Source organism: Coregonus clupeaformis, chromosome 6 (assembly GCF_020615455.1).
Source record: "Coregonus clupeaformis isolate EN_2021a chromosome 6, ASM2061545v1, whole genome shotgun sequence".
Taxonomy (NCBI): Eukaryota; Metazoa; Chordata; class Actinopteri; order Salmoniformes; family Salmonidae; genus Coregonus; species Coregonus clupeaformis.
In genome coordinates, this window is record NC_059197.1 from 45,747,954 (window position 1) to 45,768,303 (window position 20,350).

At 42.8% G+C, this 20,350-nt stretch overlaps 1 protein-coding gene across 1 annotated transcript; it reads right to left on the reverse strand.

The window, feature by feature from the left end:
* Positions 1-367: 367 nt before the first annotated feature.
* On the reverse strand, positions 368-20,040 carry LOC121567444 (tissue factor pathway inhibitor). Its single transcript, XM_041877491.2, has 9 exons — positions 19,421-20,040; positions 17,883-18,053; positions 12,720-12,785; positions 6,471-6,539; positions 6,101-6,262; positions 5,886-5,966; positions 5,506-5,676; positions 3,556-3,597; positions 368-1,428 (listed from the first exon to the last, which is right to left on the reverse strand). The coding sequence occupies exons 1-9, from the start codon at positions 19,842-19,844 to the stop codon at positions 1,232-1,234; spliced, it is 1,383 nt and encodes a 460-aa protein (XP_041733425.1). The 5' UTR covers positions 19,845-20,040; the 3' UTR covers positions 368-1,231.
* Between the last annotated feature and the right edge of the window lie 310 nt (positions 20,041-20,350).

Sequence of the window (20,350 nt, forward strand, 5' to 3'; positions counted from 1 at the left end):
AAATGTACTCATAGGATCAGTTTAAGGAGTGCCCACAAAGATCAGTCTAGTTTCTTCACTAAGATACTGAGTATGTATCATGGTCACTTCTGCCCTCTAGAGGTAAGAAAAAAAACACTCCAGCCTTGTCCTCTCCAATCTCAAGCAATACAAATGCAGCTGGGAGTGAGTTGACAAACCGTTGACATTAAGAAAAATAACATACCTTTTACCTAGGGCGCTTTTAGTTGTCCACTGTTGTTTTACCATCTTAAATGTATCTATTTACTACTTATTTATAAATGTATGTTTTATTCTCTAATTTCTTTATGTATGTGAAGCACTTTGCACTGTAAAAAAATGTGCTATATAAATAGAGATTCAGCAATCAAAAAGTACCAGTATATTTTATTTATTAAACACATTCAGTAGTTAATAAAGAGGATGCAGTGTTGACGTCATCCATCTCACTGCTGAGTTACAGGTAGAACAGGATAGTGTTTGGTATTAGTGTAATCATGAAAATAACAGTTGTGTCATCCATGTCATGTTTATCATGTTTAAGATTTAAATGATGTGCTCCCCTCTTAAATTGTAAGTAAAATGTTACATTAAATATTTTATTCATTCATTAAATTGACTTCATTATATTTTGTTTTAAAAGGCAATCCTGCCACTGAATATAGGTGTACAAAATAACATCTCACAGTTAACAGTGCACATAGTATAGTAGTTCGTTCATTAACTAAAGCGAAGTTTACAAAAGTGTTTTAAAACCCCATTCAGGGGAGGTTTCCCGGACACATTGATGTGCCTAATCCTGGACTAAAAAACATTTTAATGGAGATTCTCCTTTGAGTTTTTCTCCAAGATTAGGCTTAATCTGTGTCTGGGAGACTGCCCGTCAAAGTTTCAGCCTTTTAAATAAACAAAAGTAATGACAGCAGCAGAAATTCCCTATGATCTGAAAAAGTCAAGCACAGTCTAAATCACTCACCAAAACCTGGCCTAAACACCTCTCAGGTGTGCATGTATTAGCAATTTACCTATCATTTTAATCTACGTAATTAGTATAGTGGCTATTTGGACAAAAAAACACAATTAACAAATGAACAACTTCCCATCGTATATGAATACATCCCTTGACAACCAGCAGATGCAGGCATTCCGTGTCAGTGATATTTGGAATGGAAAGTGACGTAAGGTGACTGTGGCTCCATGGAGCTACACAGGAGCAGGGGGGGCTCCCTCCTTATGGTGCGGTGCCCACTTTGGGGAGCGCTTCCTCGGGCAGCTGCTCCTCAAACAGCTCCTCGTAGGGCAGCAGGTCTTCCTTGTCACTGAGGCGGCGGTGGCCACGCTGCAGCCTGGAGCACCGGAAGGTGAAGAGGATCAGACCCACCAGGATCAGGGCTGAAATCACAACCAGCGAAGCCACCAGGAAGAACCCTGGAGGGGAAGGAGGGAGGCATTTACTCCCATACTTATTTATTTGGACAGTGAAACTAAAACTTAATTTGGCTCTATACTTTAGCATTTTGGATTTGAGATCAAAATGTTTCATATGAGGCAATAGCACATTACTTTTATTTGAGGGTATTTTCATAAATATGTTTCACCGTTTAGAAATGAAATCATTAAGGCGCTATAAGTATTTGGACAAATTGAACTGTGTGTATTAAAGTAGTCAAAAGTGTAGTATTTGGTCCCATATTCTTAGAACGCAATGACTAGATCAAATTTGTGACTCTACAAACGTATTGGATGCATTTGCAGTTTGTTTTGGTTGTGTTGCAGATTACGTTGTGCCCAATAGAATTTAATGGTAAGAAATTCTGGTCATAACTAGTCTTCCACCGTTTAAGCTAGAAACACCATTCAAACTTTTAAAAAATGTGCAGACCGGTCTGAAATAGGTTGCTTGTATACAGCTTTTTGCTGAGAATGACAGTTTGTGCGGCCATTTTGTTACCAAACTTTGCATCGGCACTGTTCAAGTAAATTTGTTTTTGTAACATTTTCAGTGGAAATTGTTAAAACTAGTCCTTGTGCAGAGTTGTGTGGTTTGTTTAACTTTGCAATCATTGTTTGTTTTTTTACATACATCTTAAAGTGAAAAATAGGAGTCTCTGAATCACTCTGTTACCATGGAATTGCCCAAATGAGTCACAAACTTGATGTAGTCATTGATATGGGACCAAATACCAAACTTTTGACTACTTTAATACAGATTTGTCCAAATACTTATGACACCTTCAAATGATACAAGATACATAGTGCTTTCATTTCTAAACGGTAAAACAGATATGAAAATAGCCTCATGAAAAGGTGACATTCTGTCTGTACTGTCACTGAAACATTTTCTCTCAAATCCATAATGCTGGAGTACAGAGCCAAATTAAAAGTTGCAGCTTCACTGTCCAAATAAAGGAGTAAAGGAGTGTACACAACATTAAGAACACCTGCTCTTCCCATGACTGACTGACCAGGTGAATCCAGGTGAAAGCTATGATCCCTTATGGATGTAAAATCCACTTCAATCAGTGTAGATGTAGGGGAGGAGACAGGTTAAAGAAGGATTTTTAAGCCTTGAGACAATTGAGTCATGGATTGTGTGTGTGTCATTCAGAGACTGAATGGGCAAGACAAAATATTTAAGTGGCATTCAACAGGGTATGGTAGTAGGTGCAAGGCGCACCAGTTTGTGTCAAGAACTGCAACGCTGCTGGGTTTTTCACACGCAACAGTTTCTCGTGTGTATCAAGAATGGTCCACGACCCAAATGACATCCAGCCAACTTGACACAACTGTGGGAAGCATTGGAGTCAACATTGGCCAGCATCCCTGTGGAACGCTTTCGACACCTTGTAGGGTGCATGCCCTGACGAATTGAGGCTGTTCTGAGGGCAAAGGGGGGTGCAACTCAATTAGGAAGGCGTTGGTGTTCCTAATGTTTTGTACACTGTGTATATTCTCAGTGAATCTTTCAGTTGTTCATGATCACTCTTTGGTTCACATCACATGGTGTTATTTCTAACAGTCTCATTTATCAATGAGACCAACTCAGTGGCTTGTGATTAGTGTCCGCCCTGAGATTGGAAGGTTAGGTGTTCGATGCCCGGCCGAGACATACCAAAGACTGTAAAAATGGGACCTGATGAGTCTCTGCTTGGCACTCAGGATTAAGGAGATCGGAGGGCTTGACCGCCAATCTAGTTCCGTGTAGCTCAGTTGGTAGAGCATGGCGATTGCAATGCCAGGGTTGTGGGTTCGATATATATATAAATATATATATATATAAATAAATAAATAAATAAATAACGCATTGTCCAGGGGGTGTACTTGTACCTCAAGATGCCTCACACTGCAGAAACAGGAGATAGGCTCCTGTTCCTATGAGCCATTCCGGCTCGCACAAGCCAAGTTCATATACTACCCAAAACAAACTTTAAATAAAAACCTATAGACTCTCCTGAAGCTGTATTCAGAACTGTTAAGTGTTGCCATATCACACCCACTGGAACATGACCCTTTAAACCTCTCAGCCAGCCTAGAACCTAAGGAAGGTTAGCTTACCTGGTGTCATGCGGTTATGGCCATTGTGTTGCCCTTGTTCGCCTGTGAAAATAATGGAATCAGAAAATAAACATATCACTATATCCACTTCAAAAGAAAGTCAATACATGTTAGAAACACCTTTGGCAGCAACGATTACAGCTGTGAGTCTTCTTGGGCAAGTCTCATAAAGAGCTTTGCACATCTGTATTGTTGAATATTTGCCCATTATTATTTTCAAAATTCTTCAAGCTCTGTCAAGGTGTTGGGGATCATCGCTAGACAGCAATTTTTAAGTCTTGCCATAGATTTTTAAGCAGAGTTAAATCAAAAACTAACTTCGCCACTCAGCAACATTCACGGTCTTCTTGGTAAATAACTTGTGTAAATTTGGTCTTGTGTTGTAGGTTATTGTTCTGCTGAAAGGTGAATTCCTCTCCCAGTGTCTGGTGTAAAGCAGACTGAAGCAGGTTTCCTCTAGGATTTTGCATGTGCTTAGCTCTATCCCGTTTCTTTTCATCCTGAAAAACTCCCCAGTCTTTGCCGACGTCAAGGATACCCTTACCATGATGCAGCCACCACCATGCTTCAAAATAAGGCGGCAGTTACTTTGTGATGTGTTGGATTTGATCCAAACAGAAGGCTTTGCATTTAGGCCAAAAAGTGTATTCCTTAGCAACATTGTTTTGCAGTATTATTGTAGTGCCTTATCTTGGAATAATTTGTATTCTTCTTTTCATTCTGTCATTATTGTGGCGTAACAACAATGTTGTCAGTTCTCCCTTCACAGCCATTGAACTCTGTAGCGGTTTTAAAATTGGCCTCATGGTGACATTTCCTTCCTGTCTGGCAGCTCAGTTAAGAAGTACGACCATCTTTGTTGTGTCTGGGTGATTTAATACATAATCCACACCATAATGATTAACTTGACCATGCTTAAAATAGCTATTCGATGTCTGATTTCTTATTGTTACCCAACTAACAAATCACTGCCCTTCTTTATGAAGCTATCGAAAAGCTCCATGGTTTTTGTAGTTGAATCTGTGCTTGAAAATCAATACTTGACTGAGGGACCTTACAGATGTATGTATGGCAGACAGAGGAAGGGGTAGTCATTAAAAAATCATGTCAACCCCTATTATTTCACACAGAGTGAGTCAATATAACTTACTATGTGATTTGTTAAGCCAAATTGCACTCCTTAACTAACTTAGGCTTGCCTAAACAAAAGGGGTGAATATTTTATACAATTTTTTACCCCTTTTTGTCCCCAATTTCGTGATATCAAATTGGTAGTTACAGTCTTGTCCCATCACTGGAACTCCCGTACGGACTCGGGAGAGGCGAAGGTCGAGAGCCATGCGTCCTCCAAAATACGACCCTGCCAAGTCACACTGCTTCTTGACACACTGCATGCTTAACCCGGAAGCCTGGTGGCCGAAGTCAGCATGAATGCGCCCGGCCGCCACAAAGAGTCGCTAGTGCGCGATGGGACAAGGACATCCCAGCCGGCCCAACCCTCCCCTAACCCGGACGACGCTGGGCCAATTGTGTGCCACCTCATGGGTCTTCCGGTCGCGGACGGCTGCGAAACAGCCTGGGATCGAACCCGGATCTGTCATGACACCTCTAGCACTGCGGTGCAGTGCCTTAGACCGCTGCGCCATTCGGGAGGCCGCAAACAACTATATTTTAGTTATTTTATTTGTATTCATTTGTTCTTTTCACTTTGACATTCTGGAGCATTTTGTGTAGATCAATAACTAAATCCATTTCAATCCCACTTTGTAACGCAACAAAAACATTTTTTAAATCCAATGTGGGTGAATACTTCCGATACCCACTATATTTAACTTCCCCCAGGCTTTTGAACTCCATGAGAAGCCTGAGGCTAACTTAATCACTCCCATAACCAGACAATTTATAATCTCATCCTATTTGTCAGATCACTGAAATGCAGTCCATCCTTACCGTCCACTCCAGTGCACCGGGCCATGCATTCGTCCAGTGTGCCGTAGCGGTTATCATTTCCCTGGCAGCCACCGTAGATGAAAGACTTGCAGGAGCTAGTGCTACGGTCAAAGTAGTACATACTGAAGGCAGCGCGGCAAGGGCCTGCGTCTGAGGGCACCATGCAAGCATCTGTGGAGGAAAGGAGGACCAGGGGACAATCAGAACTGATCTCAAACCTGCAGACCTGTGAAAAAGGCTATCACATCAGGAAGGACATGTTTGAGACTGATCCCTGAACAGGTAACTACACCATGCAGGGGGAATGGTTTACACTGAACATCAACCTAAAGGAGCTAGCCAAAAGCCATACTGCAGAAATATGTCCTCTATCCAGTTACCTTTATGTTCAATGCTCTTGTCATCTGTAGGTTTGTCTATATCAGATCCTTTCCTTCCCTTAGAGCCAGGGATGACGGTCACTGGAGAGATATAAAATAAGTCAATGTAAGAGAGAGAGGGGTTGCTGGGTGGGGAGGCCTGTTGGGGTTGGTGGGAGGTGAGAAGTGTCAGGTAATAATGGGAGGAGGTGATAGAGGGGGAGGGTGAAGAGCACCTGTGCAGGTGGCGAGGCACCTCTCGGCAGTATCGTAGTTGTTCTTGTTGCCAAGGCAGCCTCCGTAGATGAAGGGCAGGCAGGTGCCGGTGGAGCTGTCGAAGTAGTAGTGGCGATGGGAGGCGCGGCATGGCCCTGTTTCTGGACTGGCCTGGCACATCTCTAATTGGACAGGAGAAAAGGGTCAGAGGTCAGCACCACTCAAACAGGAAATGACAGCAATTAAGAGAGAATAGGAAGAGGAGAGAGCATATAATTCACTAAACACAGTTAGGACAGGAAGAGGAGTGTTATCAATTGAATTTACAGGGAAGGGAAGACAACAGGAATAGAAAGAAACAAAGAGGAGTGAGAGAAATAGACAACTTGCCGATAAAGTCATCTGATGTCATCTTGGGAAGGAGATCGTTAGAACTGGCAGGATCCTCAGGACTGGCAGCTAGTGACCCATTTTAAAGTCAGTCAAAATTGTTGGAATTACAGTGATCACACAATACACTGTCACCATGGGTACAGTATGTTGACCTTTGTGCTGTAAAAATCACATGCTTCCCAGCCAGTGTACTTGAACAGGCCCGCACCGCTACTTTTGGCATAGGAAAATTATCTCAGCAAATCAGAGATCAGCTTCCCTGTTATTAACCAATAATGCGATGTGTCAAGACACATTTATTTAGCTAATCGTCATAGTAACAAAATGTACATATTCAGTATTCAAAGCATGCCTTGGAGTTAGGGCTGAACAATATCAAATTAATTTGAATGTTTGTTTTTGCACAATATTCCAAAATGCCACAAGAATCCAGTTTCTTTTTACTTTTAGTTTATATCCACTTGTTCTCATGTTGCCTTCACTCCTTCTGTCCACCTCCCATTTACACCAGAGATCTGTATATAATGACAAGATGCTCATGTCTCCGCCCTAACAATGGGAGTCATTGTCCCAAAGGCGGGAAGGTAGACGACATTCTTCCTCTTTGACAAGCGGTTTCAACTTGCTATTTTCATTTGGTCCAACAGAAAAAGAAAAAAAAGTCATATGGACGCCTAAACGCATTGAGAAATGTTACTGTAATTTCTGTAATTACATTTCAATCTAATAGATTAAAATTATCTCTCATATATATATATATATACACATACATACATACATATATATACATACATATACACACACACACAGTGAGGGAAAAAAGTATTTGATCCCCTGCTGATTTTGTACGTTTGCCCACTGACAAAGAAATGATCAGTCTATAATTTTAAATGGTAGGTTTATTTGAACAGTGAGAGACAGAATAACAACAAAAAAATCCAGAAAAACACATGTCAAAAATGTTATAAATTGATTTGCATTTTAAATGAGGGAAATAAGTATTTGACCCCCTCTCAATCAGAAAGATTTCTGGCTCCCAGGTGTCTTTTATACAGGTAACGAGCTGAGATTAGGAGCACACTCGTAAAGGGAGTGCTCCTAATCTCAGCTTGTTACCTGTATAAAAGACACCTGTCCACAGAAGCAATCAATCAGATTCCAAACTCTCCACCATGGCCAAGACCAAAGAGCTCTCCAAGGATGTCAGGGACAATATTGTAGACCTACACAAGGCTGGAATGGGCTACAAGACCATCGCCAAGCAGCTTGGTGAGAAGGTAACAACAGTTGGTGCGATTATTTGCAAATGGAAGAAACACAAAAGACCTGTCAATCTCCCTCGGCCTGGGGCTCCATGCAAGATCTCACCTCGTGGAGTTGCAATGATCATGAGAACGGTGAGGAATCAGCCCAGAACTACACGGGAGGATCTTGTCAATGATGTCAGCTGGGACCATAGTCACCAAGAAAACAATTGGTAACACACTACGCCGTGAAGGACTGAAATCCTGCAGCGCCCGCAAGGTCCCCCTGCTCAAGAAAGCACATATACAGGCCCGTCTTAAGTTTGCCAATGAACATCTGAATGATTCAGAGGAGAACTGGGTGAAAGTGTTGTGGTCAGATGAGACCAAAATCAAGCTCTTTGGCATCAACTCAACTCGCCGTGTTTGGAGGAGGAGGAATGCTGCCTATGACCCCAAGAACACCATCCCCACCGTCAAACATGGAGGTGGAAACATTATGCTTTGGGGGGTTTCGGCTAAGGGGACAGGACAACTTCACCGCATCAAAGGGACAATGGACGGGGCCATGTACCGTCAAATCTTGGGTGAGAACCTCCTTCCCTCAGCCAGGGCATTGAAAATGGGTCGTGGATGGGTATTCCAGCATGACAATGACCCAAAACACACGGCCAAGGCAACAAAGGAGTGGCTCAAGAAGAAGCACATTAAGGTCCTGGAGTGGCCTAGCCAGTCTCCAGACCTTAATCCCATAGAAAATCTGTGGAGGGAGCTGAAGGTTTGAGTTGCCAAACGTCAGCCTCGAAACCTTAATGACTTGGAGAAGATCTGCAAAGAGGAGTGGGACAAAATCCCTCTTGAGATGTGTGCAAACCTGGTGGCCAACTACAAGAAATGTCTGACCTCTCTGATTGCCAACAAGGGTTTTGCCACCAAGTACTAAGTCATGTTTTGCAGAGGGGTCAAATACTTATTTCCCTCATTAAAATGCAAATCAATACATAACATTTTTGACATGCGTTTCTCTGGATTTTTTTGTTGTTATTCTGTCTCTCACTGTTCAAATAAACCTACCATTAAAATTATAGACTGATCATGTCTTTGTCAGTGGGCAAACGTACAAAATCAGCAGGGGATCAAATACTTTTTTCCCCCTCACGATATGTATGTATGTATGTATGTATGTATGTATGTATGTATGTATATACACACACACACACACACACACACACACACACACACACACACACACACACACACACACACACACACACACACACACACACACACAGCTAAAAAAAATAAAGGGAACACTTAAACACAATGTAACTCCAAGTCAATCACACTTCTGTGAAATCAAACTGTCCACTTAGGAAGCAACACTGATTGACAATACATTTCACATGCTGTTGTGCAAATGGAATAGACAACAGGTGGAAATTATAGGCAATTAGCAAGACACCGCCAATAAAGGACTGGTTTTGCAGGTGGTGACCACAGACCACTTCTCAGTTCCTATGCTTCCTGGCTGATGTTTTGGTCACTTTTGAATGCTGGTGGTGCTTTCACTCTAGTGGTAGCATGAGACGGAGTCTACAACCCACACAAGTGGCTCAGGTAGTGCAGCTCATCCAGGATGGCACATCAATGCGAGCTGTGGCAAGAAGGTTTGCTGTGTCTGTCAGCGTAGTGTCCAGAGCATGGAGGTGCTACCAGGAGACAGGCCAGTACATCAGGAGACATGGAGGAGGCCGTAGGAGGGCAACAACCCAGCAGAAGGACTGCTACCTCCGCATTTGTGCAAGGAGGAACACTGCCAGAGCCCTGCAAAATGACCTCCAGCAGGCCACAAATGTGCATGTGTCTGCTCAAACGGTCAGAAACAGACTCCATGAGGGTGGTATGAGGGCCCGACGTCCACAGGTGGGGGTTGTGCTTACAGCCCAACACCGTGCAGGACGTTTGGCATTTGCCAAAGAACACCAAGATTGGCAAATTCGCCACTGGCGCCCTGTGCTCTTCACAGATGAAAGCAGGTTCACACTGAGCACGTGACAGACGTGACAGAGTCTGGAGACGCCGTGGAGAACGTTCTGCTGCCTGCAACATCATCCAGCATGACCGGTTTGGCGGTGGGTCAGTCATGGTGTGGGGTGGCATTTCTTTGGGGGGCCGCACAGCCCTCCATGTGCTCGCCAGTGGTAGCCTGACTGCCATTAGGTACCGAGATGAGATCCTCAGACCCCTTGTGAGACCATATGCTGGTGCGGTTGGCCCTGGGTTCCTCCTAATGCAAGACAATGCTAGACCTCATTGATATTTTTTTTGTGATTTTGTTGTCAGCACATTCAACTATGTAAAGAAAAAAGTATTTAATAAGATTATTTCATTCATTCAGAACTAGGATGTGTTATTTTAGTGTTCCCTTTATTTTTTTGAGCAGTATATATATATATATATATAGTTTCAATATGGTAGATATTGCATTCATTGTCTGTGTATCAAGTTTACAAACTATAATTTCAAGTTTATCAAAGTTTCATATATTCAACCTCTCAGATGCATTCAGATTCAGTTCTCTAAATTCAGATTCAAAACCAGAGACAACATTCTGGTACTTTGCAAGCCACGAAAAGTAGAGGAGAACAGATAGAATTTAAAACGCCAACTGTGGTTAACAGAAGCTTCTGGCGGCTTCTGAAGCCAATGTGGCATGTAGAATTTATTTTCTCCCTATACATTTTAATCATTTAGCAGACGCTCTTATCCAGAGCGACTTACAGTTAGTGAGTGCATACATTTTTCATACTGGCCCCCGTGGGAATCGAACCCACAACCCTTGCGTTGCAAGCGCCGCCATGCTCTACCAACTGAGCTACAGGAGGCCCTATAGAGTTCAAACCATTTCATCTATAAACTATTATGATCCATTCCTGAAAGGCTCTCTGGAAAATGGATGTGCCCTCTATGATGATCACAGGCCGTGATAGAAGGGAGAAAAAACAATTTGACCCCCATAAGAACACAGTTGAATAGCCCTGTCATAGCCCTTCTAAGGATAGCCTTTCACCTTTTTCCACCTATTAATCTTGCTCTTGTGACTGACTGGGTTCGAACCAGGTCTCCTGCATGTCACAAGACTGATATCCCACTTAGCTAAAGCCCATAGGGATGAGTTCAGGAAGCTAACAAAAGTCTTCAAGTCTCCAGCAAAGTTACGCATCAAAAGAGCGTAGTTCATCGAACGACCTCAGTTACATTTCACCCCCCTTTGACCTCAATAGGTGGTGCTTTGCTTTATCTTGGCCAGGTCGCAGTTGTAAATGAGAACTTGTTCTCAACTGGCTTACCTGGTTAAATAAAGGTGAAATAAATAAAACATATAAAAAAATACTCAGAGATCAAGGCACCAATAGAACTGACTGGGTCCGGAATCAAGCCTACTGCACAACACTTACTGTGGCAAACAGAAGCATCCCTGTTAGTGAGCATTTCTCATTTGCCAAGATAATCCATCCACCTGACAGGTGTGACATATAAAGAAGCTGATTAAACAGCATGATCATTACACAGGTGCACCTTGTGCTGGGGACAATAAAAGGCTACTTTAAAATGTGTAGTTTTGTCACAACACAATGCCACAGATGTCGCAAGTTGAGGGAGCGTGCAATTTGCATACTGACTGCAGGAATCACCTTTTCTCCCCAATTTCGTGATATCCAATTGCGATCTTGTCTCATCGCTGCAACTCTCCAACGGGCTCGGGAGATGCGAAGGTTGAGTCATGCGTCCTCCAAAACATGACCCGCCAAACTGCGTTTCTTAACACCCGCCCACTTAACCCGGAAGCCAGCCGCACCAATGTGTCGGAGGAAACACCATTCAACTGACGACCGAAGTCAGCCTGCAGGCGCCCAGCCCGCCACAAGGAGTCGCTAGAGCGCGATAAGCCAAGTAAAGCCCCCCCAGCCAAACCCTCACCTAATCCGGACGACGCTGGGCCAATTGTGCGCCGCCCTATGGGTCTGTAGTGACGCTTAAAGCACTGCGATGCAGTGCCTTAGACCGCTGCGCCTCTCAGGAGGCCCACGCTAAGGAGTATTTCGGTCTGTAATAAAGCCTTTTTGTGGGGATAAACTCATTTTGATTGGTTGGGCCTGGCTCCCCAGTGGGTGGGCCTGGCTCCCCAGTGGGTGGGCCTATGCGCCCACCCATGGCTGCACCCCTGCCCACTCATGTGAAATCCATAGATTAGGGCCTAATGAATTTATTTCAATTGACCAATTTCCTCATATGAACTGTAACTCAGTAAAATCTTAGAAATTGTTGTGTTTATATTTTTGTTCAGTATATACACACAGTGCCTTCGGAAAGTATTCAGACCCGTTGACACAGGTGGACTCCACTCAAGTTGTAGAAACATCAAGGATGATCAGTGGAAACAGGATGCACCGGAGCTCCATTTCGAGTCTCATAGCAAATACTAATGTAAATAAGGAATTTCTGTTTTTTATTTTTAATAAACTTGCAGAAATGTCTAAAAACCTTTTTTCGGTTTGTCATTATGGGGTATTGTGTGTAGATTGATGAGGAAGCGTTTTTATTTAATCAATTTTAGAATAAGGCTGTAACGTAACAAAATGTGGAAAAAGTCAAGGGTCTGAATACTTTCCGAATGCACTGTATATGAGGCACCATAACATGACCTATGATTTGAAGTGTGTTGGACAAACACAGATAAGCGGCGCTGTACACATTATGGAAGGACTGAGGAATGTGGAACTGTTGACTGATTTATCTAGAACCGCCTCAGGTCTCACACATAAGTAGCTGCCATTTTACACATCAGTCAAGTTGTGTTTTAATGTTGAGGATCATGACATTTTGCCTTTTAAAATCGGAGACACACAATCCAAGAGATGCAGTATGATATTTCCAGTTTTACTACTTCTAAAGAAAGTGTTTAAAATAGGTGGTGTAAATAGTGCTACGTATATGTTACCTTGATCGTCGGCAGTCATAGCCATTCTTCTCTGCATGGGGGAAGCCTTGGACAACAGCACAGTACCTGTTGAGAAAGTGATGGTCCATGAAACCCATTAAGGGAACAAAAGCACATTGACTCACGGTTTAGCCTTACTGTAAAAACAGTGTATCGATTTATAATGAAGTGATTAAAAGGGAAGCTTCTCTTTGAAAATAATACATTGAAAAAGCAAGCATTTCCTTTCAACAGATATGGCTTCTTCTTGTTAATATTAGCAACACAAACAGCTATTCATGAAACGGATTACAACCCATTAAAAAAAAAAAAACGATAGTGGACTAGAGTGCAATTTGTATGCTTTAAAAAAAAACAAATCCCGAATTACAGCTATTTCCTGTCTAAACAAGCGGCCAGCAATAATTCAGATGTACTGACTCTTCACATGGTAGAATGTGGACTTTGTTGGGCAACATCCATGTAAAACGGACCCATGAGAACCAACTGTCAAATGAAAGCTAAGAGTCTAAAACATTTTTTATTAAGGCATATACCGTGGGGTCTGAAATTGACACCATTGATAAAGATGAGCATAAATGACTGTATAAAATAAATAATTCAAATACTGAGCTTTATTGAATGCTCGAAAAAGTTGGGAAATTAAAGAGAGAGATTGTTTAACCTCTGCGGGATCGGTGTCCCGTATATGGGATGGTTGAGCTCACGTGCGCTAATGTGATTAGCATGACTGCTGTAAGTAACAGCAAACTTACCAGGACATAGACATGTCTTATATTCATATCCATAATTATGCATTTCTATGTAGTACATTTCAGGGACCCATGATGACATTTCATTACCGGGTGTAAATCCAATTTACTTACTATAGTTCAATAACCAAAAAGGAGACACCCCATGCAGCAAAGCATCCCCAAACCATCACACCACCACCATGCTTGACCTTTGGTATGATGTTCTTACTGTGGAATGCAGTGTTTGGTTTTCGCCAGGCATTACTGGAACCATGTTGTCCAAAAAGCTATACTTTTGAATCATCTGTCCATAGAACGTTCTTCCAAGAGTCTTGATGATCATCCAAGTGCTTTTTGGCAAACTTGAGTCAACTTTTTGGATGAGATGGGTCCCATTATGCCTGGCGAAAACCAAACACTGCATTCCACAGTAAGAACATCATACCAAAGGTCAAGCATGGTGGTGGTGGTGTGATGGTTTGGGGATGCTTTGCTGGCTCAGGACCTGGACGACTTGCCTTAATAGAAGGAACCATGAATTCTGCTCTGTATCAGAGAATTCTACAGGAGAATGTCAGACCATCCGTCTGTGAGCTGAAGCTGAAGCGCAGGTGGGTCATGCAGCAAGACAATGATCCAAAACACACAATCAAGTCTACATGAAAATGGCTAAAAAGCAACAAATTGGATGTTTTGGGAAGGCCTAGTCAATGTCCAGACTTAATCCCAATTGAGATGTTGTGGTAGGACTTGAAACGAGCAGTTCATGCTTGAAAACCCACACGTCACTGAGTTAAAGCAGTTCTGCATGGAAGAGTGGGCCAAAATTCCTCCACAGCGACATGAGACTGATCAACAACTACAGGAAGCATTTGGTTGGAGTCATTGCAGCTAAAGGTGGCACAACCAGTTATTGAGTGTAAGGGGGCAATTACTTTTTCACACAGGGGAATTGGGTGTTGCATAACTTTGTTTATGAAATAAATATGTAATTGTTGTGTTCTTTGTTCACTTATGTTCCCTTTATCTAATATTAGGTTTTGGTTGAAGATCTGATAACATTCAGTATCACAAATATGCAAAAGTAGAGAAAATTAGAAAGGGGGCAAATACTTTTTCACAGCACTGTACATTAGCTCCAACTGCAAGAGCCTGACTATGAAGAGTTTATTATTACGGAATGGTTGAGACTGTAGTGCACGGCTCAGGCCAACCCTTGTGAAAAATGCAGTTCATCTCATCGTACAGAGGTCGCTTAACCGGTTTGGCATTGGGTAAGCTGAAACAAGCATAACACCATCTATGCACACGACACACACCCATGACAAACACTCTACACCTCAAAGGGATGACGTAACACTAACTAGCTTAGTAGTTGAGACTCACATGAATGGTCCTGGTCCTGTTTTATTGTTCCAACTAAGCCTTTAAAAATGACCTATTTTAGTTAATTTACTTTCTATAGGTATAATTCAATTTTCTGTAGCTTACTCAAAGTAGGAAACCGAGACAGGAGTTGGACTAGTAGCCTGCTGGACTGATGTGAAGGACTTAAGGATGCTGCCAGGACCCTAGTGGAGTGACCACAAGGAGGAGATGCTATTTTGACTATTTCTAAAAGGACAATAGTATGTGCAGTAAACTACCATAGTGATGCATGCTAGAACTTGAAATGAATGAAACACTATGAAATCAATGTTTTTTGCTTGGCATACATTTTAAAGTGAAAAATCAGAGTCTCAGCATAATTCTGTTACCATGGAATTACCCTACAGCAGGGATGGGCAACTGGTGGCACACCTGTGGCTCAATTAAACAAATATATAAATACTTATTTTGGGGGGGAACTCAGTCAGGGTCTCAACTTACTGTTGAGAGTTAGAATAATATACTCAACAAAAATAAACACAAAATGCAACAATTTCAAAGATTTCACTGAGTTACAGTTCACATAAGGAAATCAGTCAATTTAAATAAATTCATTAGGCCCTTATCTATGGATTTCACCTGACTGAGAATACAGATATGCATCTGTTGGTCACAGATACCTTAAATAAAAAGGTAGGGGCATGGATCAGAAAACCAGTCAGTATCTGGTGTGACCACCATTTGCCTCATGCAGTGCGACACCTCGCATAGAGTTGATCAGGCTGTTGATTGTGGCCTGTGGAATGTTGTCCCACTCCTCTTCAATGGCTGTGTGAAGTTGCTGGATATTGGCGGGAACTGGAACACACGGTCTTACACGTCAATCCAGAGCATCCCAAACATGCTCAACGGGTGACATGTCTGATGAGTACGCAGGTCATGGAAGAACTGGGACATTTTCAGTTTGTGTACAGATCCTTGTGACATGGGGCCGTGCATTATCATGCTGAAACATGAGGTGATGGCGGTGGATGAATGGCACGACAAAGTGCCTCAGTATCTCGTCAAGGTATCTCTGCGCAATCAAAATTGCCATAGTTAAAATGCAATTGTGTTCATTGTCTGTAGCTTATGCCTGCCCATACCATAACCCCACCACCACGGAGCACTCAGTTCACAGCATTGACATTAGCAAACCACTCGCCCACACGTCTGCCATCTGCCCAGTACAGTTGAAACCGGGATTTATCCTTGAAGAGCACACTTCTACAGCGTGCAAGTGGCCATCGAAGGTGAGCAATTTGCCCACTGAGGTCGTTTACGACCCGAACTGCTGTCAGGTCAAGACCCTGGTGAGGACGACGAGCCCGCAGATAAGCTTCCCTGAGACGGTTTCTGACAGTTTGTGCAGAAATCCTTCGGTTGTGCAAACCCACAGTTTAATCTGCTGTCCGCGTGGTTGGTCTCAAATGATCCTTCTGGTGAAGAAGCCGGATGTGGCGGTCCTGGGCTGGTGTGGTTACACATGGTTTGCGGTTGTGAGGCCGGTTGGACGTACTGCCAAATTCTCTAAAACGACATTGAGGCGGCTTATGGTAGAGAAATCAACATTCAATTCTCTGGCAACAAGACTGGTGGACATTCCTGCAGTCAGCATGCCAATTGCACACTCCCTTAAAACTTGAGACATCTGTGGCATTGTGTTGTGTGACAAAACTGCACATTTTAAAGTGGCTTTTTATTGTCCACAGCACAAAGTGCACCTGTGTAATGATCAGCTTCTTGATATGCCACACCTGTCCGGTGGATGGATTATCTTGGCAAATGAGAAATGCTCACTAACAGGGATGTAAACAAATTTGTGCACAAAATTTGAGAAATGTGTTTTTTGTGCGTATGGAAAAATTTTCGGGGATCTTTTATTTGAGCTCATGAAACATGGGACCAACAATTTACATGTTGCGTTTATATTTTTGTTCAGTGTAGAATACACAAGTTGCAATTTCGAAATTTGGTTGTGCATCAGTTTTTCTATCATTATGTCAGTCACTCAATTAGCCCATGATGAGTTCCGATTTTTTGTGGCCCCCACCCCACATCAAAGTTGCCCATCCCTGCCCTACAGCAAAGCAACAACAAAAGAACCAGTACTGATTGCTGTGAAAACCCTAAATAACATTGGGGTGTGGACTAAGACACACAAGGGAGTTAGTTAAACCTGCTGAAAAGGTGTTGACACAATCATTCTGTGTTTTGGCAATTTGAGTTGAAACAAAACGCTCACTGCCCAATCCAGTTTAGAATTATGACTTTGGGAGATGAATAAAATGCACATTAAATAATGATCAACCATACACAAGCCGGGGCAGGGGGAAATGTAAGACGTCGAGGAAAAAAAAAATAGGTAGGCCTAATTACCGAGAAAACAAAGACTTAACCCCAACATGGCATGTCTTTTAACCCGTGGCATTTCCACAGTAACAGAATTATGCTGAGACTCAGATTTTTCGCTTTAAAAATGTAAAACAATTTATATAAAAGTTTTAAAACAAACCATACAACTCTATGCACCATGACCACCTGGAACAAATTACACAGTCAATTATTATTTTCTTAACATTTACTGGAAAAACTGTGCAGATGCAAAGTTTAGTAACAGAATTACAGTAAAATCTCACTCTGTTTTTTTCCGTAACCAAACTTTGCATCTGCACAGTTCTTCCTGTAAATGTGCTTTTGTAAAATGCATACATTTTAAAGTTAAAAAATCTGAGTCTTTGCCTAATTCTATTACATTGGAATTGCCCCCCAGCAGTCCCTGCTGAAGGCTGTTAGTAACGTGAGACTTCCCTCTCTGTTACTTAGTTTCCACAAGGTCACTTCCTCCTCTGTTACCGCTGGCTCCCACCACCTCAGACTGTCTATGTGTTGACTTAAGACCACAGCTGCGTTCCACTGACAACGCCCCGGCAGTGACGCCATGGCTGGGCCAACAGAGAAACCACACACCCACAAATATTTCCCCAATATGGAAAATCACCTCGGTAGAACGATATCTCACCTGTCACCCCACTACAAGCCCCCTCACACTCCTCCTGAGTGTGAAAGTTGTTTCCGTTGCCGTCGCAGCCGCCATAGATGAACAGCTTGCAGGTCTGGTTGGTTACGTCATAGTAGTATTTGGGGAAGGCAGCGCGGCAGGAGCCCACTACCATGGGCATGCGGCACTTATCTGTGGGAAGAGGAAAGGGCAGACGAGAGGTTAACACTGAAGCGGGTCACAAAAAGCTCAATTCACATGGAAACCTATCCGTTGTCGGATTACATGCTTAAAAAGGGGCACGTTCTATAGTCAAAGAGTAGCAAATCGGGAACTACATCAGTCAAGATGAAAATATGATTAACACCAAAACAAAATAATATAAGTAATAAATAAATGTATGATGAGGGCCTAGTTGTCAAAGAAAAGCACTTTTCTAGGAGGAGAGTTAGTAGGCCTACTGTGGCTCTCTCCTGCCTTTATTTCCCTATGATTTACAAACTGAGTGAAACCATGGGAGCTGGAATGGACAAACAAAACATGACAAAGGAGCGCCGACCTGAGTCTCTCCACTCCACCTCAGAAGACGTTCCATCCTATTATACAAATCAATCTTATCTTGCACATGCAAACCTGGCTGACTGGTTGGCCCAGTCTCTTGCCGTGTTCAAAACAATTGGGCAGTGGGAACTCAGACATCTCCGACTTCCGACTTCAGTGCGTTCAAGACAACTGGGAACTCGGAAAAAAACGAGCTCCGATGGGAGAAAAAAACGTTTAACGGTCATTCACTCGGAATTCCAAGTTGGGAACTCTGGCCTCTTTCTCGATCTCCGACTTTCCAACCTGAAGATCACTGACGTCATAATTTGACCTCGGTTTTTTCCGAGTTCGCAGTTGTCTTGAAAGCACCATCTCTCCCCATGAAAGTTCACCTATCAGGAAGTAAGTGTGTGTGCCAGAGAAATGGGTGAAGTTGCCACACAAAAAACGTCCTGTGAACTCCAATAGGATTCAATACCCCTGGCACAGAAAAACCACGCTTTCCTAATTGTTCCACTTTGTAAAACGCACCTTACCTGGCTACGAATGTATGACGGTATGCAAAGCAGTGGATGGCGTATGTGAGACTAAAACGCAGCACCATGAAATACAGAACAATGAGCACTGGTCGCCACTGGGTTAATGTGTATTGGAAGAAGCAAATAAAAGAGACAACACTGTATAAACTTGAGTGGTGGTCCATAATTCATTTTCACACTTTAAACTGACTGAAAGGCTAAAGTCCAGGTCAAATTGAATTTCTAGAGTGCATAACTTGCACTATGATTCCTTAGCTCAATAAAAAGGATTGCAAAACCAGGACAGAGCTGGGGAATGGTCCTCTGCCACATTGCCCTAATTTGTAAGCCATATTGACCCCACCAAAAACTAGGTAATTGGCATATTCATTGACAAAGTACTGATATAGCCTAGTCTAGCCTACTTGGCTAAAGCAGTCCCTATAAGTGCCAATGACGCACCTGAATTGTCATTGTCCTAAAGACCAATATGCCTACCTGTCACGTTGACTTCCCTGGGGACACCAGCTTCACTAAGAGAGTCAACTTCGACTTTTTTAGTCTTGGGCTGCGTCTTTTTGCGGTAGACTTTGAACTGTGAATCGGACTGTAAAACGCAGACGTCCTTTCCATCTTTCATGCAGCTGACGAGAAAACACTCCGAAGTTCCATCAGCTGGGGTTCCAATCAAAGCGAGCTGGCAGTCCTGGTCGCCGCAGCAAGCATCCTGACACCCCTTGCAGTCCATCTCCGGCAGGTGAGCCAAATGTCTGGCTCCAGCTTCAAGGGATTTTGGGTCAAGACCTTGGTCGGGGTCGGTGTCCACATCCCAAGCGCATCCTTGTTTCTCTTCGTCCAACTGACCGCGGGCCAGTACCACGAGCAGTAGGAACAATACACCACCACTCCACACCTGTTTCATCGTTTTTTTTTCCGTGAAAGCCTTCGTCAAAGTAAATAATCGTCTACCAAATAATATGTTCTTGATCGAGGTAGCAATTCGTCTTAGACTATTAGAAGCTGTAAGCGAAACTCCTTTCTTGTTGAAGCGACCTCCTTTTGTAGTCTTGAATACACCGTGTGCTATTTTCCTCGACCACGGAATAATGTGAGGCAATGTTCAGTTGCCAAACGTGTTTGAACGTTGCAGATAGAAATGTCGTAAATAGAGCCAACGTGTTCTACATATCATATTTCTATCTGAACTTTCCAAACCGTTCGGTCCTGCTGAGGCGCCCCAAGCGTCCTTATGAGCGTGTGACGTTAGGTTCAACTTTTTTCAAAAGTTCCCTCTTCTGTGTTCTTTTGCATGACATTCAGATGTATTAGATATTTACTTAGCGATTGTTAGGCCTACGGATTTGTTCAATCTAATCACTCATTTAGTTATTTTGTTGTTGTCGTAGACTAACACAGATGTTGTACATG

Coding starts and splice junctions, on each gene's coding strand:
- LOC121567444 (XM_041877491.2), bottom strand. CDS start 19,844: ATGAAACAGGTGTGGAGTGGTGGTGTATTGTTCCTACTGCTCGTGGTA. Junction 6,540..12,719: donor TATGACTGCCGACGATCAAG/GTAACATATACG, acceptor ATGGGTCACTAG/CTGCCAGTCCTGAGGATCCT. Junction 1,429..3,555: donor CCATAACCGCATGACACCAG/GTAAGCTAACCT, acceptor CTTCCCCTCCAG/GGTTCTTCCTGGTGGCTTCG.